General features: G+C 38.0%; 1 protein-coding gene across 1 annotated transcript in view; it reads left to right on the plus strand.

The window, feature by feature from the left end:
• Positions 1–25,200, plus strand: part of LOC122056496 (proteasome activator subunit 4-like) — a 62,805-nt gene extending 37,605 nt beyond the window's left edge. The window contains 4 exon segments of the mRNA XM_042618474.1: positions 24,174–24,298; positions 24,368–24,460; positions 24,718–24,871; positions 24,965–25,200. Coding sequence (XP_042474408.1) covers positions 24,174–24,298; positions 24,368–24,460; positions 24,718–24,871; positions 24,965–25,003 — 411 coding nt within the window. The 3' untranslated portion in view covers positions 25,004–25,200.
• The last annotated feature ends 2,307 nt before the right edge of the window (positions 25,201–27,507 follow it).

Consider the following 27,507-nt stretch of genomic DNA (forward strand, 5'->3'; position numbering starts at 1 on the left):
ACAAAAAAACAAATTCTAAATGATTGAAATAGATTTAGGCATCCATAATTAATTCTTGCTTACGGGATTTATCAAATATTTTTATGGATCTAATATTTTGATACTTATCTAATTGAGCCCTTAGCATTTTGAAAATTAAATTTTGATCCTTCTTTTCTAATTTCTGTTCTTTGATTGTTTAATAATTTTAAATTATTTAAGACAATTGAAAATATTTCTAAATCTACTTTAAGGCTTTCTACTTGTTCCCTTAATTGTTTATTTTAATTTTTAAGATTTTCAAAATCTTCTTTTCGCAAGAATTACCCAATTTATTTTCTAAGTCTAATTTAATCTTTTTCAATTCTATGCACTTTTTCTAACTTTGCATAAGGAACTAGAAAACATTTTTATTGCATCGTAAAATTAATCTGCGGGTAGATTACGTACCTTACTGATTTAGATTCGTCGATTGAGGCTCCTATACTGTTGCTTTCTCCCGATGAACTGTATCTTGCATCTTGATGAGTCGACATCATTGCAAGTCTTGCTATTTGGTCTGACTCCAAATTTGCTGAGTCATCCCACATTTTTAGATTCTTGTATTTGACTTATATAGGCTTCTTGGCCTTGCGATTTTCTTTATTCTCTTTCTTGAGTTTGAGGCAGTTGTTTTTGATGCGACGATTCTCATCACAATTGAAGCACCTTACTTTTCTTTTTCTCCTTTCTTCTTAGCTATATCCGAAGGCCTATTTCTTATCAAACTTGTTAGATTTAAAAAAATTTATCTTTCTTACCAGATAAGCTTCGTCCAAAGATATGTCTGATTCCGATTCACTCTTCTTTGCTTTTAGAGTGATGTTGTGGTTCATCGTTCATGTTTTTTTCATACTTGCACATCTAGATGCGTATAATTTTATAGTTGAAAAGAATTCTTCTAAACTATTTACCTTGAGAATTTTTTGATATATAGTAAGAGTCTACTATTGATATTCATTCTTAAGTTCTTGGAAATGCATTGAGTGTAGATTTGAGCATGTCTCGGTTTGTGATTATTTCTCTGAGGTTGCTGAGGTGGGTGAGGATTTCTTTCAACTTCGCATGTAATTGTGCAACCTTCTTACCTTTTCCAGTCAGAGGTTGCTGAGTTGATTTCTGAACAGATCTTGTCTTGCTAGTTTTGCCTTCGAGGTGTCTTCATGAAGTTCCAAGAAAATTTTCCAAAGATCTTTGACAGAATTGTAGGCGTTAATCTGGTTGAGTTCTTATACTGGTAGTACGCTTAGCAGGTGAAACTCAGCCTTATCATTAGTCGTGATCTCGTCTCGTTGATTTTTGATCCATAGTTGTTCCTTCATTTCTTCATCATCCTTGTTCTTGGTTACTTCAAAACCATGTTTTATACAAAGCATAATATCAAAATCAATTTTTAAAAAAAAATCTCTATTTTCTTTTTCTATATTATGAACTCGCTCTCGAACTTAGGTAGATGGATGTTTGATTCGTTTATTTTCTTGATCCCCTCTTATTGCAGTCAACGATTAGTCTTTCTAGCAGTTCGAGCTCTGATACCAAGTGTTGGTGTAGCGGAAATGGTTCGAATAGCGAGAGGGGAGGGGTGAATAGGACCTACAAATTTAAAACGATATTTCCCTTGCTAACAACTTAGCAAGGACATACATATTAATTAATAAAAAACATAAAAGTAGGAGATTCGAATTACTTGGTTTGCAATTAGGATGGTGCTTGTCCAAGACTATAAAGAGCACTATGAAAATCTCCTTCGAACATGAGTCGGAGGTGGAGAAGCCCCTTACAACATTTGAGTACAAGACTAAGAAAGATTGAATGAACGTGAACTAAACAAGTGTTTTGTGTCTAACTACAAGCCTTAGCTCTTTTTTTATAGCCTCCGTCGGCGATGTGATGTTTACAGACATGGCACCTTCCAGATACCTATGCTTGGACTCGTCGAAGTTGATCCACTCTGGTAATGGTCCGCTAATGGGCTCTGGATGACTTCTCGCATTTCGGGCACTTGCGTCTATTGACATGGACGCCATCCTGATATGTTTTGACAACAACTCCTGTTGACATGGTCACAACTTCCGAGCGAGTCTGCCACTTGTTTAATTGAAAGGTTGTACCCCATTCGGGTTGGTATTATGCAAAGCTTGATCGACTGGAGAGGTGGGGACACTAACTCCTAAATAAGAGGGATCATTGTAGGTAAACTAAAAGCTGAGTGGTGAAGCTCATTATTTTCAAGATGTTGAAGGAAAACCCTCACGAGACTATGAAACACTCCACCTTCGACCTTTTTTTAGTTAGTAGTTAATTTAAGCTCGTTTTTTACTCAGTCGATAGTGTTGGATCGTAGACATTTGATAGAGAGGGGGTGAATATCGAAAAATGTTCAAACAGGAGTAAGCGCAGCGGAAAAGTAAAACAATGCTAACACAATTCACTTTACTTGGTTCAGAGTCTGTGTCGACTCCTACTCCAAGGCCCGCGGTCGTTGACCGCTTTCAGTGGGCAATCACTATCAATTCGAATATTACAGAGTTTAAGTACAAGAATTGACAGATAACAAAAATACTGACAATAGAATGAAAACAAAACCAGCATCGAATCGGAAAGTTTTTCGTGGCGTTGCGAGAGCACAGAGGAGCAGATCTTGGATTCTGAGTTGTTGTTGAAGCTCCACCCCTGCCCCTTCTTTTATATGTGGCTCGGGGCGCCCCGGATCCCTTCTGGGCGCCCTGGTGAGATGTGATAGGTCCAACCAGCGAGCTCCACGTGGCGAGGACGCGTTCAGGATAAAAGTTGCCTCCCGGGAGCCCGGATCCCTTCCGGGCGCCCGGATCCCTTCCGGGCGCCCGGATCCCTTCCGGGCGCCCGGACCACCTTTTTCCAGGGAACACCTTTCCTGCAAAAGAAGGTTAGTCCGAGGCAAATAGATAATGTATATCCGCAAAACAAAGTGTTAGCAAAGTTTATAAGTTCAATATAAAAGAAGTATGACTTAGATTCCGTCTTTCCGAGACCGGAATTTAGTCACGATCTCGACTTAGATATCCGAAATGGATCTAAGCCGGATCGACGCCTAATGTTCCCTTCTCGGAACGCATCCTCACAGTCACTCCCTTCCAGTGACTTACCTTTACTCACCTGCCAGACGTCCGGTCAGCCCTTCGACCCGTCTGGACTTCTCGCCAGCTATCCGATCAGCCCGTCGACCTAGCTGGACTTCTCGCCAAGCGTCCGGTCAGCCCGTCGACCCGCTTGGACTTCGTGCGAGACATCCGGTCAGCCCGTCGACCTGTTTGGACTTAGCCTGCACACTTGATCAGAGTGTTAGATAACGACAAATCTAACTTAACCTGATTTGTCTTTCATCCAAACCTGAGTCAGACCGTTAGTGCTAACCGTACCAACAATCTCCCCTTTTTTGATGGAATGACAACCTGGTTAAGTTAGTGAAAAATATGCGAGTAAAAATCAGCATGAAGTTTAAGTAGATTTAAGTTAGTTTTGGTATTGGTTTTTCACTTTGACATTTTGTTTCTCTAACTTAACCACCTATCCCTCCCCCTTTGGTATTCATCAAACAAGGACAAAAGTTAAACACTCAAAAATACAGAATACAGACAAAGTTAAAATGTAAGGAATGATGTCAAGTTAACTTAGGGGAGTTTAGACTTTTGAAGACTTGTTTAAAACATTAGCTTTAACTTTTAGAAAATAGCTAAGTTTTGAAAGAGTAGCTAATTTTTTAAAGATTATTTTTGCAAAATTAATTAAATTTTCAAAAAAATGACTTTGTAAAATTAAAGAGAATTTTCTAATCAGAAATTTGAAAAGCAAATTTTCCAGTATAAGTGTATAAATTTCAAATATTAGGATCAAGTTTTAAATTTTCAAAATACGTTTCAATTTTGAGGTATCTTTCAAACATAAGTTTTCAGAGTCAAAATTTTACGGCTAAGTTTTCAAAATTAGATTTATCAAGAAAATTTTCAAACATAAGTTTTAATTTTGAAACACTTTTCAAATTTGAAAAATCAAAAATTTCAAGGCTGAGTTTTAAAAGATATTTACTTTTCAAAATTGATTAAAATTAAGTTTACAATAAATTCAAAATTTTTGTTTATAAAATCTAATAAAAGCTAGTTTATAAGTTTTCAAGATTTAAGAATTTAAAAGCTAAGTTTGAAAAAAAAATTTCTTTTTAATACTGATTAAGTTTGTAAAAATTTAAAATTTGAAAATCGAAATTCAATCAAAAAAATTTTTTTTAGAGAAGATAATATGTTTAAAGTGGAGAAAATAATTTTGGTGTTAAGTGTTGATTTAATCCTCCCCCTAAACCTGACATCTAAAATAGTTGTCTAACCAATTAGGTACTTACTGACTATCAGAAGATAGCAGCTTTCACTTGGTTAGTCAAGTTAAGTTTATTGTAATCAGTTAGCGGTTGACTAAACTGAATAACTTAACTTGATTAATATATGTTTGGTATTTAACGCCCAGACTTATTTTGATGCACTAACATAAGCATCTTAAGTTCAGGCAATAGGCTTATACATCTCACCCCTTTCTATGTATGTCAATCACAAGCAAAGTAAACTTAGGATGTTGGTGAGATGCTCAAATACTAGTCCTAGGGGAACATGATTTCTAAGAGGATTTTTCTAGTCTAAGGCTAAAATTATTTTGAAATTCTAAAAGTAGGAAAATTTTAAAAAAAAAAATAATTTTAACTTAGAATTTAAAACAATCATTTTAAAACAGTTTTGAATTTTGAAAATCCTAAGCTATTAAACAGATCCCTAATTTTCTACGCAGATTACTGAATTCACTTTCAGGAAGTGGTTTTGTGAATATGTCAGCTAAATTGGACTTGGACTCAATGTATTTGAGTTCAATGCCCCCTTTAGTGACATGATTCCTGATAAAGTGATGCCTAATTTCAATGTGTTTAGTTCTGAAATGATGCACTGGATTTTTTGTTAGGTTAATTGAGCTGATGTTATCAATTAAGACTTTGACATTTGTAAGGTTCAAGTTAAAATCTTTTAGGGTGTGCATCATCCATAATAATTGTGCAACACACTCTCCTATTGCTATATATTCTGATTCAGTTGTGGATAAGACAACACAGTGTTGTTTTCTACTAAACCAGCTGACAAGTGACGGACCCAGTAATTGACATCCGTCACTTGTGCTTTTGCGGTCTAATTTGCATCCAGCGTAATCTGAGTCAGAGTACCCTATTAATTCAAACTTATTAGTCCTAGGATATCAAATACCTATATTTGTTGTTCCTTTAAGGTATCTAAAGATTCTTTTGACTTGAGTCAAATGAGATTCTTTAGCACATGTTTGGTATCTAGCACACATACTGATTGCAAATAAGATATCTGATCGACTTGCAGTTAAGTATAGTAGGCTACCTATGACACTCCTATAGTGTTTTAGATCAACTGGTTTTCCACTGGGGTCATCATCTAGGATTGTGTTTACTGCCATAGGTGTTTTTATTTCTTTGGTGTTTTCCATTCCAAATTTTTTAAGTAATTCCTTAGTATATTTTTGTTGATAAATGTAGTTACCTTCATTTGTCTATTTGATTTGTAATCCTAAAAAGTAGGTTAATTTGCCTACCAGATTCATTTCAAACTTGTGTTCCATTAAACTTGTAAATTCATCTAAAAATTCTGAATTCGTTGAACTAAAGATTATATCATCTACGTAAATTTGTGCTATAAAAATATCTTCTTTTATTAATTTGACAAATAAGGTTGGGTCAATTTGACCTTGGTTAAACCCTTTAGAGATTAGGTAGGAAGTTAGTCTTTCATACCAAGCCCTAGGTGCTTGCTTAAGTCCATATAAGACTTTCTTCAATTTATAGACATAATCAGGGTGTTTTAGACTCTCAAACTCAGGTGGTTGTCTTATATAGACTTCTTCCTTTATTAGTCCATTTAGGAATAGTGACTTAATATCCATTTGGTATAGTCTAAACTCTTTGTGTACTGCATAACTTAGTAACATCCTAATGGACTCTAGTCTAGCCACTGGGGCATATGTTACATCATAGTCAAGTCCTTCTACTTGACTGAACCCCTTAGCAACTAGCCTAGCTTTATTTCTAGTAATTTCTCCAGTTTCACTTAATTTGTTTCTAAATACCAATTTTGTTTCTATTATTTTCTTATTCTTGGGTGGTGGTACCAAGTCCCAAACTTCATTACGCTCAAATTGAGCTAATTCTTCTTGCATAGCTATGACCCAGTCTGGGTCAAGTAGTGATTTGGCTATGGTTTTGGGTTCAATTTTTGAGATTAAAGATATTTAACTTCGATTTCTAAAGGCTGATCTAGTTTGAACCCTAAGTTCTGGGTCACCAATTATTTGATCAATTGGGTGATTTGGGTTGACTCTTATAGTTCTAGGGGGTTGACTCTCCTGAGGTTGTTCTTCTTCTTCATTACTTAGAATTTGGTTGGTTCCTTCAGAGTTATTATTTTCTTGAACAAATTCAATTGGTTGAAGTTGTGTTTGCTCTAGGGTTTGTTTGGATTCTTCAAATTTCACATTAGTGGTTTCTTCAATTCTTAAGGTAACCTTATTATAAACCCTTTAACCTCTACTATTTACCTAAGAAAATTCTCTTTTCAACTTTAGAGGTGAATTTTCCTAAGTGTTCTCTTGTGTTTAAGATAAAAGCTGGGCACCCAAATACTTTAAAGTATTTTATATTAGGTTGTTTATTATAATAAACTTCGAAAAATGTTTTGTTATGGATTTTATTTAGTGTTGTTCGGTTTTGTACATAGCAAGCTGTACTAACAGCTTCTGTCCAAAAATATTTAGGTAAGTTGTATTCATTTAACATCGTTCTAGAGGCTTCAAGTAAGGTTCTATTTTTTCTTTCTACAATCCCATTTTGCTTGGGGGTTTTAGGGCACGAAAATTCGTAATGGTAGCCATTTTCAAGATAAAATTTATTAAAGTTATGATTTTTAAATTCTCCCCCATTATCACTTCTAATTCAGGTCTTTTTCATTTTCAACTTGTTTACAGAAGTTTGTAAACATGTCAAAAGTTTTATCCTTATTTTTTTAAAAATTTTACCCAAGTGAACCTAGAATAATCATCTATTATTACTAGACAGTATAAGCTTTAATTTATTGATTTGACTCCATGAGAGTCAAATAGGTCTAAGTGTAATAGTTCTAATATTGAGTTGGTTTGTGATTGATTAGTTGGTTTGTGGGTGGATTTTGTTTGTTTACCTTGTTGACAAGCATTATATATGGTTGAATCTAAGTTAAGTAATTTTGGTAGACCTCTAACTAATCCATTTAGTTTGCTTATATTTCTAAAATTTGTGTGTGACATTCTTCTATGCCATAACCAGGTTTCTTCTTTTTGTGTTAAATGACACTTAATTGAAGAAGTGATTAAGTTGATTGCATAAATGTTGTCTTTTCTAAACCCTTTTAGGCTTATGTTAGGGTTGTCTAGGTGTTTGATTAAGTATTCTATAGATAAAAACCTAACCTTATACCTAGTATCACACAATTAACTGATACTTAAAAGATTATACTTGAAATTTTCAACAAGTAAAACATTTGTAATAATAAAGTCAATTTTCAGTTCGATGTTACCTATACCAATTACCTTGAGTTTGCCGTTGTTACCAAAGGCAACTGTTCCTAGGCTTTTGTATGTGAGTTGAGTGAATTTTGTGTGATCTCCAGTCATATGTTTGGAGCAACCACTATCCAAAATCCACTTAGTTTCCTACAACAGGTAGGAATTGGAGTTAGTCTAACTATTTGGATTTATAGTAAGTTTAATTAAAAAAAATTAAGTTTGATTTAAGTTAAAAAAAATTTAATTTTTAAAATAATTTTTTTTTAAAAGTAAAAAAATTAAGTTTAAAATAAATTTTTAAGTTAAAAAAATAAATTTTAAAAAAATTTAATTTTTTTTTTAAGTTTAAAATAATTTTTTTAAGTTAAAAATAATTAAGTTTTAATTTAAAAAATTATTTTTAAGAAAAATTTAAGTTTTATTTTTTAAGTTAAAAAAAATTTAAGTTTTAATTTTTAAAATAAATTTTAAGTTAAAAAAAATTTAAGTTTAAAAAAAAAATAATGATTAATTTTAGTTTTAGTTTCAATTTAATTTAATTTAATTTAATTTAATTTAATTTTATTTTAATTTATCTTAATTTCATTTTAATTTTAATTTTAATTTTAATTTAACTTAATTTTAATGTCCTATTGCGTGGAGTCCGTTTAGAATATCCTTGATTCTTGCGTGAAGTTGGCTGCCAATTCTCCTTCCTGCATTTTTATGTTAAATATTCTATTTAGAAGCAAGTCTCTCTTTGTTACCTTAGCGTCGCTCGTTCCTTCGTGCAGCTTGATCAGTTTGCCCCACAGCTCTTTAGCATTTTTATGTGGTCCGACCCGGTTCAGTTCTTCTTTAGTTAATCTGCACTGTAAGGTGTTGATTGCCTTGTTCTCTGTTGATGCCTTCTTCTTTAAGTCTGTTGTCCAATCTTCTGGATCTAGTAGATTCTCGGAACTGTCTACTGGTATTTTGTAGGGTCTTGTGACGCTCAGCCACTGGTCGAATTCTGTCTTGAGATACACTTCCATTCGCTTCTTCCAGTACGGGAAATCATCCCCTTTGAAAAGGGGAGGTCGCACTGTGCTAAAGCCCACGATCTGCGACATTTTTAATCTGCACACAAAAAAAATATAGAGAGGTTCCAAGACTTGGTCTTGGATTAGTAGTGCGGGAAGAATTAAATAAAAATAACTAAATTGGTGTTGCACCAATTTAAATTTAATTACGACCGAAAGAAATTGAAATCCGAAAAAAAAATTAAAAAGCAAATCACTCACTTGTCTGATTGGTGGTTGCACCAAATCAGAGTGGTACTTGCTCTAATACCACTTGTTGGATCGTAGACGTTCGACAAAGGGGGGGGGTGAATATCGAAAAATGTTCGAATAGGAGTAAGCGCAACGGAAAAGTAAAAAATGCTAACACAATTCACTTTACTTGGTTCGGAGCCTGTGTCGACTCCTACTCCAAGGCCCATGGTCGTTGACCGCTTTCGGTGGGCAATCACTATCAATTCGAATATTACAGAGTTTAAGTACAATAATTGATAGATAACGAAAATACCGACAATAGAATGAAAACAAAACGAGCACTGAGTCGGAAAGCTTTTTGTGGCGTCGCGAGAGCAGAGAGGAGCAGATCTTGGATTCTGAGTTGTTGTTGAAGCTCCACCCCTGCCCCTTCTTTTATATGTGGCTCGGGGCGCCCCGGATCCCTTCCGGGCGCCCTGGTGAGACGTGGCAGGTCCAACCTGCGAGCTCCACGTGGCGACGACGCGTTCAGGATAAAAGTTGTCTCCCGGGCGTCCGGACCTCCGGGCGCCCGAACCACCTTTTTCCAGGGAACATCTTTCCTGCAAAACAAGATTAGTCCGAGGCAAATAGATGATGTATATCCTGCAAAAACAAAGGGTTAGCACAGTTTATAAGTTCAATATAAAAGAAGTATGACTTAGATTTTGTCTTTCCGAGACCGGAATTTAGTCACGATCTCGACTTAGATATCCGAAATGGGTCTAAGCCGGATCGACGCCTAATGTTCCCTTCCCGGGAACGTGTCCTCATAGTCACTCCCTTCCAGTGACTTACCTTTACTTACCTGCCGGACGTCCGGTCAGCCCTTCGACCCGTCTGGACTTCTCGCCAGCTATCCGGTCAGCCCGTTGACTTAGCTGGACTTCTCGCCAAGCGTCCGGTCAGCCCGTCGACCCGCTTGGACTTCTCGCCAGCTATCCGGTCAGCCCGTCGACCTAGCTGGACTTCTCGCCTAGCGTCCGGTCAGCTAGTCGACCCGTTTGGACTTCGTGCCAGACATCCGGTCAGCCCGTCGACCTGTCTGGACTTAGCCTGCACACTTTATTAGAGTGTTAGATAACGACAAACCTAACTTAACCTGATTTATCATTCATCAAAATTTGAGTTAGACCGTTAGTGCTAACCGCACCAACAGATAGTTAATTTCAGTACTATGTAGTTTTCTTTCTCAATCTATAATGATAGAGCAATGACAATATTTTATATTACTTTGATTTCCATAGAAAAATTATCTATGCATTTGCGTCTTCATTCAACCTCCTATTTAAACCTTTGTCTTCGTGCCGTGATGGATTTTATTTCTTTCGATCTATGCATTGATCAAGCAATTTCTTAGGATTTCTGGGACAATTGAGCCCTCCTTATGCTGGTCTCTGTTCTAATTTGTGCCGAGATGGATTTTGTTTCTCTCAGTCTCTATGTTGGTCGAGCAATTTTCTCGGTTTGCCGATCGAGCCTCTTGGTCTCTATTCTAGGATGAATATTATTTTTCTATGTTGTGTTAGTTGAGCCATCTTAGTCTTTATGTTGGGATGAATTTTATTTCCCTAGGTCTCTGCACTAGTCGAATAATTTCTCTCGTTCTTTATGTCAGTTGAGCTCTCCTAGTCTCTGTTTATTTCTCTTGTCTTTGCACGTGTTCTAAACGACGGTTGGGGCGACTGTCTAGGCAGGCAACGAACCTCAATTGCACTGCTTTTATGGAAAACAGTGTTTTAGGTGGTTTAAATTAGGTTAATAAATCTTGATGCCTTAGGTAATTTCAAAACAACTCACACCTCCTTCCGCCTCGAACCACCGCAGCTACTGCCCCATCATTGCTGTCACCCGTCGCCGCTGACGCCACCATCGTTGTTGTTGCTGCCATCGCCTGTTGAGGTTGAGCTTTTGCATTTTTCGATTTCGACACCAAACAAACGAAAAACCTGGCTTCTCGGTTTAGGCATTTCATATTCGCCGCTTCGGATGTGTCCGGGCCTGGGCGATGCTTTCAGGCCCTTTGTCGGGCTTGGCCAATGCCTCTGGGCCTATCGTCGGGCTTCGGCAATGCATCCGGGCTAGTGCGATGAGTCATCCGTCCAAAGTTGAGACGCCGAAGCGAACAAAGAGGTTTTTTTGATTTTTTTAACTTCACATAGGATTTAATCGAATAATTTAATATTAATAATTATAATAAACTCCTTAGGTATGTTTGGAATAATTTTATTAGGCTTTATTAAACTCTAATAAAATTATCCTATATATATATATATATATATATTAAATTTTTTTTTAAAAAATATATAGATTAACTTTTTTATTTTTAGTTAATATATTTTATAGTAAATTTCTGTTCTAACTTTTTATTTTTTTATTTAATTACTAAAGAGAAGGGAAGTCTTGGTATAACGGTAAAGTTGTTGCTTTGTGACCAAAAGGTTATAGGTTCAAATCTTTGAAATAACCTCTTGCAAAATCTAGGGTAACGCTGCGTACAATGGATCTTTCCTCGGGATCCTGCATGACGGGAGCTTTGTGCATGCTGCCTTCTATTTAATTATTGAAGATTAATGATAGAAAATGAGAAATATCGGAGATGGAGTTGAAGTGAAAGTCTACTAATATTGTTTGAGATTATGTGGTGTTGTATTGCAAAGGAAAAAGTGATTGGATCACATGCAAATGGTGTAAGACTTATTAAGGGAGGAGTTTATCGGATGAAACTTTATATTGCGAGTATTATAGGACAAGTTGAAGCATGCCCTAAAACATCCGATGAAGATAAAAAAGTATAAGAGTTTATCTTAAAAATAACAAGAATAAGAAAAGATAAAGGGTGGAAGAACTAAAAGAAGAGAGGGTAGAAGTAAATATAGGTGTTGATGTAAGGATGAAGATTGTCAAGTTGAGGGAGATTCTTCTAAAAAGAAGTCAAAACACCTCGGACCTATTGATAATTGTACATCAACAATCGATCCAATAAGGCAAGATAACAAAACATAAGTGATGCATTGAAGTTAAGTTTACAAATGATGTGCATAAGTACCTTGCAAGATGGATTTATGAGGTGGGTGTTCTTTTTTATGCAATTAACAATCAAAGTTTTCAACAATTTGTAAAGGCAGTTAGCCAATTTGGCCCGGGTTACAAACCTTCAAATTAATATCTTCTAAGAGAGCCACTTTTGTAGTAAGAAGTTGAGAGGATCAAATTATCTCTACAATAATATGAAGAAGAATGGATGAAAAATGGATGTTCAATTATGATTGATACATAGACAGATCGCAAATGGAGAAACATTATGAATTTGTGTTACTTGCAAACTAGATATTTCATTCCTTCGTTCTATTGATGAATACATGCAGGTTACACAACCTTAAATTTTTTGAATCTCTTGTGCGACTTATACAATCAACCTCATGCTTAAAGCAATTGGAAAGCTACCTAAGTTTACTAGAATGCTTGAGAAAGAAAAGACTAACAATATTCATTTATGTATAAAACTTTCGCTATTATGAGGAAATATACCAAGAAGAGGGATATTGTCAGACCCGTGGTGACTAGATTTGCTACTTCATTTTTGACTTTGGAAAGTCTCAAAGGCAAGAAAGATCAATTGAGACTTATGTTTACATCCGAGAAGTAGAGCAACACAAAATTAAGGAGTACTGTGAAGGGGAAAATGGCGAAGGCGATGATAATAAGTTTCTCTTTTTGGAATGACATTTCGTTGACTTCGAATGTTTTCATCCCTTTAGTGAAAGTTTTACGCCTTGTTGATAGTGACAAAAAGCTCTCAATGGCCTTTTTATTGGATGCACTTAAACAAGCCAAGAAAGATATTAGAAAGACTTTTAAAAAGAAGAAAATGTCACTCTTATTTTGAAGATTATTGATGAGAAGTCTAGGGGTAGACTTAATAGTCCTTTGCATTATGTCGTTTATTGAATCTGATTTTTTTACTTCAAAGATCTAAGCATGCAAAATGACACCAATGTTATGAATGCATTCTTGAATTGTGTTAAGAGAATTTTTTCCAACGACAAGGACATGCAATCCAACATTTCTAATGATGAATTGTTGAAGTATAAGAGTAAATCTGAAAACTTTGGAAGAAAAATGACGATCACGACATATGAGAAGGTGGATGTGTACCATGACTTTAATCCGGGTATATCTTTTTCTTTTATTTTTTTTTCACCAACATACATGCCTCTTTTACTTATTTTTGGGTTTATTATTTTTTTTATCTCTTTACTTTTTAAGTTGGATAGTGGTTTAATTATGGTGGTGACACTCCAAACTTACAAAAATGACAATAAAATTTCTGTGTTTGACAAATAGTTCATCGGAGTGTGAAAAATATTGGAGCTAATTTGAAGGGGTAAATAACAATTCATAAATTATATTATCTATTTTTTCTTTTTATTAGTTTTTAATAATTTTCTAATTGTTTAGATACATGCTAAGAAAAGGAATAGACTCGAGACAACAAGATTGAATGATCTTGTATATATCAAATTCAACCCCAATCCTATGAAGAAGAGTAAAAGAGAAATGGGTGGAGATTTGCTTATAATCCTCGCAAATTAGTGAAGCTCAAGGTTGGCTTGTTGATGGTGGTGATGATGATGAGGTCGATCAGGGTTCGGGACTCACTTGAAGAATGATAGTAGAGGCATCGGGAGCGGATGAAGTGCTACAACTAAGGAGCAACGTAAGGAGCATCCCCATTAGAGAACTTGATGGGGATTTAGATACATTGGAGGAGTATGAAGATGTTGATTTTGAGTTTGATGATGAGAGGATTATGGAGGTAGTTGATGGTGCATGTGTAGATGATTTAAAAGATTAGTTATGTTTAATCTAGTTGTTGTGGGCTTGTTGAAATTTGGATTTAAACTTTGCATTTTAAACTTGGACTTTTGGTAGAAGTGATGATATTACTTGTTTAGTATTAATATGGTGATGAATTTTTATTATTTTATTAGTTGTATTTATATATTTATTTGCACCGTATTGTATTGTATGAAGTTTATTTATGTATAAACATCATAAAAAATGTTGATTATTTATAATATTATATATAAAAAATAGTAAAAAAAATTCAACTGCTATGCGACCAAGGTGGTAGGCTGTCATTGACCGCCTTGCCACTGTCTACTGCCATTTACAACGCTGGTCTCTACATTGGTCAAGTAATTTCTCTCGATCTATACGTCAGTCGAGTCCTCTTGGATTTTGTCTCAGTGTCTGCATTGGTTGAGCAATTTTCCTGGTCTCTATGCTGATCAAGCCCTCTTGGTCTCTATGCTGGGATGAATATTATTTCTTTATGTTTTTGTGTTAATTGAGACCTCCTAGTCTTTGTATTGGGATGTGCTAATTGAATAATTTCTCTTGTTCTTTTTGTCAGTCCAACTCTCCTTGTCCCTATGCCGGGATGAATTTTATTTCTCTCATCTCTGCATTGGTCAAGTAATTTCTCTTGGTCTCTCCGTCAGTCGATGTCACGCTCCGAGGGAGTCCGTGTCAGAGGAAATTTCGGTAGTATCTCCCCTGTACGGGTGACAATATGGAACTCATCTACATAGCCCTCAAAGGTCACAAACCTCGGCCAACATGGCCGAAACATATACAATAAAATATTTAAACAATCATGCAGTTTATAATAAATCAGCCTCCGGCTGACTACACAACAATTCTCAACCACTTAGTTTAATAAACCTATACCACTAAAGGAAAACACAACCCACAACGACTAATCATCGCAGCGGAAAAACAAAGGTAGTAGACCAAAACTCGATATAAAAATCCTCAAGTACAACCACACATCATAAGTATGTAGTTCACTAACAAGGAAACACAAATCCGAATATATATAAAACCACCTCGACACCTAGTGGGGACTAGCGACTGGAACCTCCTAACGGCTTCAACCTGAAATAGAAAATATATCAACGGGGTGAGTCTAACACTCAGCGGATACCAAGCTGATATGCATAGTAGGAAATAACTAATAGTAACAATTACGCGTACAATCTCCTAGAATAATAATGGAAAATGCAAAATCGACGGAAATGGGAGAAACTGTACTCACCAGGACCTCCTATCAGAATAATAAGGTCGTCAGACCAAAAATGTCATATCTCCTGTATGCATGTCAATCATATGCATCCACTAAATATGCAATAAATAAAGTGCAGCAAACACAAGCAATAAATGAAATCATGCATATGATGGAAATGATATGTCTTGGTCATCCTTGACGCTAGTCAGCCATTTCACACACGATGGTGAGACCGAGTGGGTAGGGCTGTGACAACTGTGCACTCTGCCATCATTCACACACGATGGTGAGACCGAGTGGGTAGGGCTGTGACAACTGTGCACTCTGCCATCACTGCTCCTGAGTGACCGAGTGGACAGGATCCTGTTAGAGTACACCTATTCTTCTACCTCAAATCATAAGTGGAGGAGCTCAATGCTCCCATCTCCCTGAGACCAGTCCAGAGGAGGGATCCCGGTCCTGCTACCATGCTGCGTCAAACTACCCATGAGTGGACCAGCGGAGCACTGACAGAGCAACCTGCTGCAACACACCTTGCCTGAATAAAAACCACTAAACCATGAGTGGTTGTGTGTGCAGATCCATGTAACTGGCAATGTCCTCAACAATAATGGAGCCGACAATCGCTCAGCATGCAATCATACGAGATGATGCATGATATTAAGCATGAAAATCCTGACCATATCTACCTCCATAAAACTTGTACCAAAAATAAATAGCTCAAATAAAAAGATCTAGGTACACGTATCAGATATGGTAAATGTCTAGTCCGGTATATCATAAGACATGGTATGTCACTACCTCTATGAGCATAAATAATCAAGAGGGTGATGGATGCAAAACAGGTAATAAATAAGCATGCTGAAGGAATTAAGCAATGACATACCGATGCAGATATAATATAATTATTAAATGATAATATCAAATGATAATATCTAAAAGATAAATCAAGGTACCTACCTCAAAAGGAGATCGTGACCTAGGGCATTAGCCGAAATAGGGAAAATCTCGGAGAGCTTTGCAGTGGGTCAAGCTTCGACGATTGGATGAGAAGAGGAGGTGGCCAGATCGGCGCTGGCGCGATGGGGGACCGAGAGCAGAGGTGGCCGACAATCATACGGTGTCGTCGGGAGGGAAGGGTCGGGGCAGATTCGAGAGGAAGGGGAAAACTCTGAAGTGCCCGGATTCCCCTCGTCCTCTAGCTTTTGTTCGCGAAGAAGAGAAAATGACGCGATATTACGCCGTTAATGGAGAAGCCGAAGAGATCGGGGAAGGAAGGAAGCGGTGTGGATGGATAGGGCATGGCGTAGAAGGAAAAAAAAAGGAAAAAAAAAGAAAGATTTAAAAAAAAATCGAACATTTCCTCGTTCAAATAAGGTAGCTTAAATAGACTTTCCCCTAACCCAATAATTTATCCCTTTAACCTACGCCATACGAGCTCCGAAAAATTTCCAAAAAATTTCTAAATTTTTTTGAAAATTCCTTTAAGGTTATATTTAGGTGTCGTATTTTACATTCTCCCCCACTAATAAAAATTTGGTCCCCAAATTTTTGTTATTTACCATCAACAAGTACTAGCTATAGTTAAACAGTATAAATGCTGAACGGAAATTAACCCACATACTTCAAGTGAAAAGATAGGGGTATTGAGCTCGAATCGTATCCTCGAGCTCACAAGTAGTCTCCTTGTCAGAATGATACTGCCATCCGACTTTAATCAGCCGAATTGTCTTGTTTCGCAACTGACGCTCTTTGTGGTCCAGAATTCGTACCGGAACCTCCTCGTAGGTAACGTCAGGCTGGATGAGAACTGATATATCTGACACAACATGTGCTAGGTTGAGTACGTATCTCCTCAGCATGGACATATGGAACACATCATGAATGCCTGCCAGAGCCGGTGATAACGTCAGACGATAAGCTACTACTCCAATTCTCTCCAAGATCTGGAAAGACCCAATGTATCGTGGAACTAGCTTACCTCGGAAGCCAAATCTCTTCACCCCTTTTGTGAGTGAAACTCTCAGGAATACATGGTCGTTAGTAGAAAACTCCAGGGGTCTACGTCTCCGATCAGTATAACTCTTCTGGCGTTCCTGCGCCTCTGACATCCTCAGTCTGATAGTGCGGACCAACTCCGCCTCCTGCTAAGCTCTCTGCGGTCCTAGCAGTTGGGCCTCCCTAACCTCCTCCCAGAGGGTGGGTGTCCGACAAGACCTATCATACAACGCTTCAAACGGTGCCTTCTAGATAGCTGAATGATAGCTGTTGTTGTAGGCGAACTCCACTAATGGCAAGTGGTCCTCCCAGCTGCCTCCAAATTTCATAATGCAAGACCTCAGCAAATCCTCTAAAGTCTGGATAGTCCGCTCTGACTGTCCATCTGTCTGCGGATGGAATACTTTACTGAAACGGAGTTATGTGTCCAAGGCCTGCTGCAGACTCTGCCAGAATCGAGACGTGAACCGTGGGTCTCTATCCGATATAATGCTCAAAGGAACACCATGCAATCTGATGATCTCTCGACAATACAGCTCTGCCAATCGATCCAGAGAATTCGTCTTCCGGATCGCTAAGAAGTGTGCAGATTTGGTTAATCGGTCAATGATTAACCAAATCACGTCATGGCCTCGTCGTGTCCTAGGTAATCTCACCATAAAATCCATGATAATGTGCTCCCATTTCCACTCTGGAATAGGAATCTTCTGAAATAATCCGGCAGGTCTCTGGTGCTCTGCCTTCACCTGCTGACAGACTAGACATCTAGCTACAAACTCCACGATGTCTTTCTTCATACCGTTCCACCAGTAGGAATGCCTCAAGTCTCGATACATGCGGGTCCCGTCTGGGTGGATAGAAAATCGAGAGCGATGAGCCTCCTGAAGTAGCTCCTGTAAGACCGGGTGAGATCGAGGTACGCATAATCTGCCTCTGAAATAAATAATGCCCTAGTCATCTCAGGTGAACTCGGTCTACTGCCTGGAAGCTATCTAGCTGCTAATGAACTGTAAGCACTAATCATCGGTCTGGGCCTCTCGGATCCTCATCCTGATCGACGACTGAGCAACAATGGTAACTAGAATACCTTGCTCTGTCCGTCCCTACTCCTCAAGGCCCAACTCGGAGAAACCCTGAATCAAGTCTGTGACCACAACTCGGTGGCACGCTAAAGTCCCTCTGGACTTCCGGCTATGTGCATCGACAACCACATTAGCCTTTCCCGGGTGGTGGCTAATAGTACAGTCATAATCCTTCAGGAACTCCATCCATCTCCTTTGTCGGAGATTGAGTTCTTTCTGAGTGAAAAGATATTTGAGACTCTTATGATCAGTGAGAATCTCAAATGTAATACGATGATATCGCCAAATCTTCAAAGCAAAGATGATGGCGGCCAACTCCAGATCATGTACTGGGTAGTTCTTCTTATGCTCCTTCAACTGACGAGAAGCATAAGAGACTACTCTGTCGTGCTGCATCAAAACAGCGCCCAAACCCTGTAGAGAAGCGTCGGTGTAGAGCACGAATCTGTCCTCTCCAGAGGGCAAAACTAGAACTGGTGCCGACACTAATCTCCGCTTCAGCTCCTGGAAGCTGGTCTCACAAGTTTCTGACCAAGTGAATTTCACGTCTTTCCTGGTCAGGTGTGTCAGTGGCATAGCTATGCGAGAGAAATCTTCGACGAACCGTCTATAATATCCAGCTAGTCCCAGTAAATACTTGCACTGATTTTGGCTGCTCCCAGTTGATGATAGATTCGATCTTTTGAGGGTCTACGGAAATACCTCGGCTAGACACCACGTGTCCAGAAAATCGACTAAGGATAACCAAAAAGCACACTTGCTAAACTTTGCATACAGTCGATGTCATCCAAGAGTCTCCAAGACTATGCGAAGATGCTATGCATGTTCTTCCTCGGAACACGAGTAGATCAAAATGTCATCGATGAAGACAATAACGAACTGATCTAAATACTTCAGAAAGATGCGGTTCATCGAATCCATAAATACCGTTGGAGCATTGGTAATCCCAAATGACATTATCAAAAATTCATAATGTCCGTATCTGGTGTGGAATGTTGTCTTCTGAACATCAGAATCTTTGACTCTCAGTTGATGACATCCGGATCGCAGATCAATCCTAGAATACACTGATGTACCCCTGAGTTGATCAAACAAATCCTCAATCCGTGATACGGGGTACTTATTTCTGACGGTCACTGCATTCAGTTGTATATAATCGATGCATAACCTCATAGTAACATCCTTTTTCTTGACGAACAATACCGGAGAACTCCACGGAGATACACTAGGGCAAATAAATCCCCTGTCCAATAACTTATGGAGTCGGACCTTTAACTCGTCCAACTCTTTCGGTGCCATATGGTAAGGAGCTTTCGTTGCTGGCGCGGTCCCCGGAATCAGTTCAATAGCAAACTCCACTTGTCTTTGGAGAGGCAACCCTGGTAGCTCATCTGGAAATACATCCGGATATTCTCGGACCACTGGAACGTCTGAGAGCTGAGAACTACTACTGGCGTCAGTATTAATTAATGACAAAAGAAATCCCTGACAACTATGCAATAACAGCTTTTGAGCCTGAAGCGCAGAAATGGTCGATATACCGTCGTCTATGATGCTAGTGAAATCCCACGAGGGTTGGTTCGGAGGTTGGAATGTGACCACCCTTGTTTGACAATCAACCGTGGCATGATATGCTGATAGCCAATCCATGCCAAGTATAATGTCGAACTCCACCATTTTCAGTATCAATAAATCTACGAGTATATGGGTGCCGAAGTCCAATGGACATCCTCTGACCTCCTGAGTGACGTCCAATGCATCACCGGACGGTAGGGTGACGGTCAATCGCTGCGGTCTAAGGATAGGTAGTCTACCAATCTCGCTCATAAATGCACGAGAAGTCTCATCAGGTTTTTGAATACGACAATTATAACTAATAAGATTGGTCAATATAGATGTTTTGAGATCTAGCTAACATTCTATACAACTTTATCATATAGGTTTACTAGATTAAATCAATCTTACTCTATTAAGCAATATTACAATACAATTAATTAGTTAATCAATTAGCATGTTAAGAAGAGTTTAATTTATAGTTTTTATTATTTTTTTAATTTAATTTAATTTTATTTATTTTATTTTATTTTTTTCATTTTTCCTCCAAAAGTAAAAGGCTGTCATCTAGTTTCATTCTCAAGGTGACTCATTCCGTCCTATTTTTCTATTGGATAACATATTCCCCTAATGTTGATATTTGTTCCTAGAACAGAAGAAAATAATAACCTAAACTACATTTTTTCTGCAAACTAAATCCATCGACAATGTCAAGCTATGCAAATATGTTCACTTAGTTGATCCAGATAATAGTGAACTCTTGTTACCAAATCAGTATCTACCACAGCCACAGACATAGGAAAAGATAATATAATATGTTATCTTGCGTGGACGTCTTGCACCACGTCTCGGCACGGGAACACATGTATTACGCTTCATATCTATTAAATTATTATTCAGGTATTAATACAGTACTAAAATTATAAAATAAATCATTTTACTTATTTGTCGTCTGGAGATGTTCCGTCGCTGTCATGTCCTCAAATATGACCTTTCCTTGACGAGGTCAAATAATAGCTCGGAAATCCGAAACATAAAAAAAATAACGAAAATCCGTATAAATCCGAAAATACCCAGATTGACTCGTAAAATCTGGGCTCTGATGCATCGTAAACCCGCTCTGATACTAAATAAATTGTCACGCCCCGAGGGAATCCTTGCTAGCGGAAATTTCGACAGCATCTCTCCTATACGGGTGACAATATGGAACTCATCTACATAGCCCTCAGGGCTCACAAACCTCGGCCAACACGGTCAGAATATATACAATAAAATACTTAAACAACCACGCAGTTTATAATAAATCAGCCTCCGACTGATTACACAACAATTCACAACCATGCAGTTTAATAAACCTATACCACTACTTAAGGAAAACAAAACCCACAATGGAAAACCATCACAGCGGAAAAACAAAACTAGTAGACCTAAACTCGATATAAAAATCTTCAAGTACAACCACACATCATAAGTATGTAGTTCACTAACAAGGAAACACAAATCCGAATATATATAAAACCACCTCGACACCTAGTGGGGACTAGCGACTGGAACCTCCTGACGGCTTCAACCTGAAATAGAATATATATCAACGGGGTGAGTCCAACACTCAGCGGATACCAAGCTGATATGCATAGTAGAAAATAACCAATAGGAACAATTATGCGTACAGTCTCCTAGAATAATAATCAAAAATGCAAAATTGAAGGAAATGGGAGAAGCTGCACTCTCCGGGACCTGCTATCAGAATAATAAGGTGGTCAGACCGAAAATGTCATATCTCCTGTATGCTTGTCAATCATATGCATCCACCAAATATGCATTAAACAAAGTGCAACAAACATAAGCAATAAATGAAATCATGCATATGATGCAAATGACATGTCCTGGTCATCCTTGACGCCAGTTAGCCATATCACACACGATGGTAAGACCGAGTGGGTAGGGTTGTGACAACTGTGCACTCTGCCATCACTGCTCCTGAGTGACCGAGTTGACAGGATGTTATCGGAGTATACCTATCCTCCTACCCCAAATCATAAGTGGGGGAGCTCAATGCTCTCATCTCACTCAAGCCAGTTCAGAGGAGGGATCCTGGTCCTGCTACCACGCTACGCCACGCTACCCATGAGTGGACCAGCGGAGCACTGACAGAGCAACCTGCTGCAACACACCCTGCCTGAATAAAACCACTAATCCATGAGTGGTTGTGTGTGCAGATCCATATAACTGGCGATGTGCTCAACAATAATAGAGCCGACAATCACTCAGCATGCAATCATGCGAGATGGTGCATGATACTAAATATGAAAATCCTGACCATATCTACCTCTATAAAACATGTACCAAAAATAAACGACTCAAATAAGAAAATCTAGGTACACGTATCAGATATGGTAAATGTCTAGTCCGGTATATCATAAGGCATGGTATGTCACTATTTCTATGAGCATAAATAATCAAGAGGGTGATGGATGCAAAACAGGTAATAAATAAGCATGCTGAAGGAATTAAGTAATGACATACCGATGCAGATATAACATAATTATTACCACTCATTAAAATTCACTATGCATATCAAATGACAATATCTAAAAGATAAGTCAAGGTAGCCGCCTCGAAAGAAGATCGTGACCAGAAATCCTACGTCGAGACGGCCATTTCGAATCAACGTCTTGCATATGCATAGTATAGCTAAATTTTATTATCAACAAAATAGCTAAACAAAATAGTTACCATGTTTAATTTCATCTAGTAACATATCGCCACTACAATGAATTATGATAAATCCCAACTATTGTACAACTAAATTCAATTTAGCTTATCCAATAATTACAACCAAACTTACCCTAATCCGTTTGCTTTTGAATTAACCCATTTCCAGAAAACCCCTTACTATCGGGAAGATGGACGGAACAACACTGCCAGCCAAAACTATGAAAATAGAGAGATCCATCAAGCACTAAAAGTCTTAAAACCTAAACATAGCTTTAGATTTCGGATATACCAAGACTAATCCAAAAAAAAACTCACCCAAATCCGATCGCTACTGTGGTGGTTAGATGAAGATCCCCAGTCCAACTATGAGGAAGGGAAGCTCTCTGCTTCGGATCTGTGTCTTCCTCGTGGCCGGCGAACAGGAGGAAAGTCCAACACCGGTCCTAGGGTAGACAAGTAGTCAAAGGTGTGGCGCCCAGGTGCTGTGACAAGGACGGCGGTTAGCTGATGCTAGGTGGTACCAAATGATTGAGCGTCGGTGATTTGCCGCGAGGTGGTGGCCGCGGTGAATGGCTAGGGGTTTCTCGCGGCGACGGCAAGGAGTTAGGAGAGAGGTCGCGCCCGACAGTAGTGCTCACGGTAGCCGGCGCAACGACAGCGGCGACATCGGGTGGTGGCGTTAGGCGGCAGTGGTTGATTTGGGCCTAGGGCATTAGTCGAAATAGGGCAAATCTCGGAGAGCTCTGCAGTGGGTCAAGCTTCGACGATTGGATGAGAAGAGGAGGTGGGCAGATCGGCGTTGGCGCGATGGGGGACCGAGAGCAGAGGTGGCCGACAATCGTACGGTGTCGTTGGGAGAGAAGGGTTGGGGCAGCATCGAGAGGAAGGGGAAAACTCTGAAGTGCCCGGATTCCCCTCGTCCTCTGGCTTTTGTTCGCGGAGAAGAGAAAACGACGCGAAATTGCGCTGTCAATAGAGAAGCCGAAGAGATCGGGGAAGGAAGCGACGTGGATGGCTAGGGCACGACGTCTAAGGAAAAAAAAAAAGAAAAGAAAAGAAAGATTTAAAAAATATCAAACATTTTCTCATTCAAATAGGGTAGTTTAAACATACTTTCCCTTAGTCTAATAATTTAGCCCTTAACCTACGTCATATGAGCTCCGAAAAATTCTCAAAAAATTTCTAAAAATTTCTGAAAATTCCCTTAAGGTTATATTTATGTACCGTATTTTACAGTTGAACCCTTTGTACTGGTCATGTCCAAGTGGCTTAATCCACCTTGAGTGCGTAGGAGCCCTAACCCGAGTGTTTGAAGCGCTCGAACCTGAGAGCCTGAGCTTGAGAACCTATGGGCCTGGGCCCGAACACACTTGAGGACCTGAGCATTGGAAGACAAGCTGGAGGATATTATCTAGAACGGTAGGTGAGACCCGATGTGAGTAGGAGCATCAATAGATAAGTGTAAAAGGGTACATAATTCAACCACAGAAATAATCATTCCTAAAGTTGGACAAGAGATTTTAAGTTCTATTGTAAATAGAGAAAAGCAACCTGGCCTTGTTGCACTCTTGTACCATATTGATTCCATCATAATCTTTGCCTGAGTATTTTCAATTGGTGCAAAGTTTGAGGTAGTACCCGATGTAGGACAGTCATTATCTGTCAGTTTGGCGTTGGAATTAACCCTTACGACATTTTAGTGGCAGAGATGCTGCACAACCTGCATTAGATCCAATCTACTCTTATCTTTTGTGAAGCATTTTAACTTTTCTTTCTTTCCGCCCTTCTGTTTGTAAAGGATTGTCTTTATCTCTACACAAACAGGTTAGAGAACATGCTGCAGGTGTTCTTGCAGGACTAATGAAGGGTGGAGATGAGCACTTATCTAAGGCTTTTCGGGAAAGATCATATGCAGATGCTACAGTAGTCATCATGAAGCGAAAGCTAAGGTTTAATTGATTCATTTTATATATTTTGTATTTATTTGACACAGATGAAGTGACTTTTTTGTATTGTAGAAATTCTCGCTCTGATCAATCTATAGCTTCTACACATGGTGCTGTTCTTGCATTGACTGCATCAGTGTTATCAGTTCCTTATGACATGCCAAGGTAATAATATACCGTTACAGCTTTTAGTTATGCATTCTCCATCATCATCATCATCATCATCATCATACATATATATATATATATATATATATATATATGTTGGAGCTTTCTATGTAAATTTGTGACCCTTTTTCTCCTTTCTCTTATATTTTCTGTACAAGTAACCAGACTAAGTAACAATGGATGTCCATGCTATAGTAGTCTTAGAATATTAAACACAACGTATTGTACACTCATATCTGAATCAATACTACTAGCTGGCTTCCGGATCACTTAACACTACTAGCCAAATTTATCGGTGAACCATCACCCATCAAATCCACCGTGACAAAAGCAGTTGCAGAGTTTCGGAGAACCCATGCAGATACTTGGAACATTCACAAGGCTGCATTTAGTGAAGAACAACTCGAGGCAAACCATTCTACTCTCCATTTCCTATTAAGAGATAAAGTTTGTTCTATATTGTTTGCAAATTCTCATTCTTAATTGGGAGTGCACCTGCAGGTTCTTGCGGACACTACCACTTCTTCATACTTTGCCTGATATGTTAACGTGGGAGACAAACGTTGACTGGGAAATGAGACATTCGTCTTTATTGTCATTTAATTGTAATAAAAATAAAAGTATTTATTGCCCCTATTCTAAACTATTATTCGTTTAAGATTTATGTGATTGAATTATTCTGTATTTCTTATGCACTCATAAAAATCCCGTCTATTGTATTCGCTTTTTCTTCAAAATCATTAGGAATAAAAGGAATATGTATACTTGTGATCAAGTAAATTTTCCTTTCGTATTTATTATTTTTACTTGGTTCGGAGCCTTCGACGACTCTTACTCCAAGATTCAAGCATTTTGAACCTTTCTGACGGGCAATCCACTAATAATCATAAAATTAGTTACAAGATAAGGAAAGTGTAATAACCCTATACTTCTTAAAATGATAGGAATTTATTACCCAAAACGTGAAGATGGAGATCTGGATTGAGCTTGAGTGTTGGAGTTGGTATGATTGTAGCAATTAGGTGTAGTAGCGTTGTAATAGAGCAGTAGAACGACAACGTCGTAATAGAATGGTTGTGTTTTGAAGTTATCTTAAGTTTATGGCTGAATCCTCCTTATAATGATCGTTGATGGAGCTTCCAACCTCAACCAAGTAGCCTCCAACATCAAATTTGATTAGATGTATAATTGTCGCATTTTATCTTCTTAAAGGCATCTCCAATCTACTCTGAGGCGCCTCCAGCCGTTGAAACTTCATCTGCAAGAGTTATCTACAAAGAGGCGCCTTCAGCCATCTAAGATGCCTCCAGTTAGCTTCGAGGTACCTCAAACATTATTTATTCATACATTAGTCCAAATAACAAAAGGTAACCTGTAAAGCAGAGTAAGCAAAGTTAGCATATTAAAAATAATATAACATTTTTAATTAGATCTTGTCTTACCAAAACTAGAATATAGACATGATCTCAAGTTAGACTTCCAAAATGGATATAAGTTGAACTTTTACCTATAGCCCCGCTAGGGCTCATCCTCACTGTATCTCTAGAAGAAATCAAGCTCAGACCGTGTGAAACCATACTACTGTGTGGTCTAGCCCATGGTAAAGTTTTGGCCATATGAACTCACACGATCGTGCCACACTCTAGAAGAGAAGAAGACCACGACCGTGTGAATCCACACACTCGTGTGGACTCTGTAACGACCACACTTCTTACTATACTATACTACTCTCTAAAGATGACCGTTACTTAACTACTAACTCTACTTAACCGGTATGATCGAAACCATGAGGAGTCTTTCGGCAGAGTCTCCCCTGTACCGGTGATCATAAACTGAGATACATAAAATATATACTTCAGCCACAGGCGGCTGGAACATGTATCAAACACTCATGCAGTTTAATAAGTGTCAAACACTAAAATAACTACTTATTACACAGAGACTCATCACAGCATGCAATCTAAGACACGAATAAACTAAATAAAACAAGGAATAAAAATACAATCCCAAATGACATAAATCATAAAGTACAACTCAACTATTTCTTATCCACTAAACATGAAAACTCAAAACTTCCCAAATCTCTCCATAGTTCTGGCATCACACACATCCATCACGCATCCTCCTTGTCGCCTTCCTCTTTACACTTTAACTTTTCCTTTATCTGCAGTAGGAGGAAAATAAATCTATAAGCGAAATGCTTAGTAAGTACTAAACTATCTCACAAAAACTCAAAATTGCATAAGATGCAAAGGATGCTGAAACTGAAATGCTAAAAAGAAAAGCTAAACATGCTCATCTAATAGCAAAGCACTAAAATAATCTGCATACTGGAAATAAAGCTAATCATGCTCAATAAACTCATAAGGAAAGCAAATGGAAACTAATACTGTATGCTTAGAATTATAAGAGCTAAACTTTGCTAGTTCTAAACATAGGTGATACTTGTTTCATTTACTTATAGCCTTATACTTGAAATTAAGATTTAACTTTCTTCTTCTCTTTCTTGGACCCAGGCTTAGTACCAAAATGCGCGCTCTCTAATAGAGACTGAGGTAGCGAGCCTCCAGTCCTATGAGGGTAAAGACCTCGGTCTTACTAGGGCCAATACATCGGAATTGGTCACCTGGATTTGTTTAACTACAACCTCGAAAGTCGGGTACTAGCCTCTTACTTTAATTTACTTGTTATCTTTTCTAATTAGACCTTGGTTTTTTCTCTACTTATAATTTCTCATAATCCTCTAAAAAGATTTAATAAGGCACATAATCATTCCACTAAAATACATGACTGTTCATCTCAAGAAATAGCACCAAAAATTAAACTGATATGCTAACATAAAGTTAGCAAGGAAAAAAAACTAAACTGCTGTTCACGGTATGTATGCTATTCATGCTTATAGTAGTGACAGGAAGATTACAAAATTACATTCTGAAACTACAACAGAAATATTTAAACTGCCTACTCATTCTATTAAGTTTCCATGCTTCAAGGAACACCTTTAAATCCTACAGCACGTATTCATTCATGTTTATACTACCATA

This window comes from Zingiber officinale, chromosome 3B, assembly GCF_018446385.1.
Source record: "Zingiber officinale cultivar Zhangliang chromosome 3B, Zo_v1.1, whole genome shotgun sequence".
Lineage (NCBI taxonomy): Eukaryota > Viridiplantae > Streptophyta > Magnoliopsida > Zingiberales > Zingiberaceae > Zingiber > Zingiber officinale.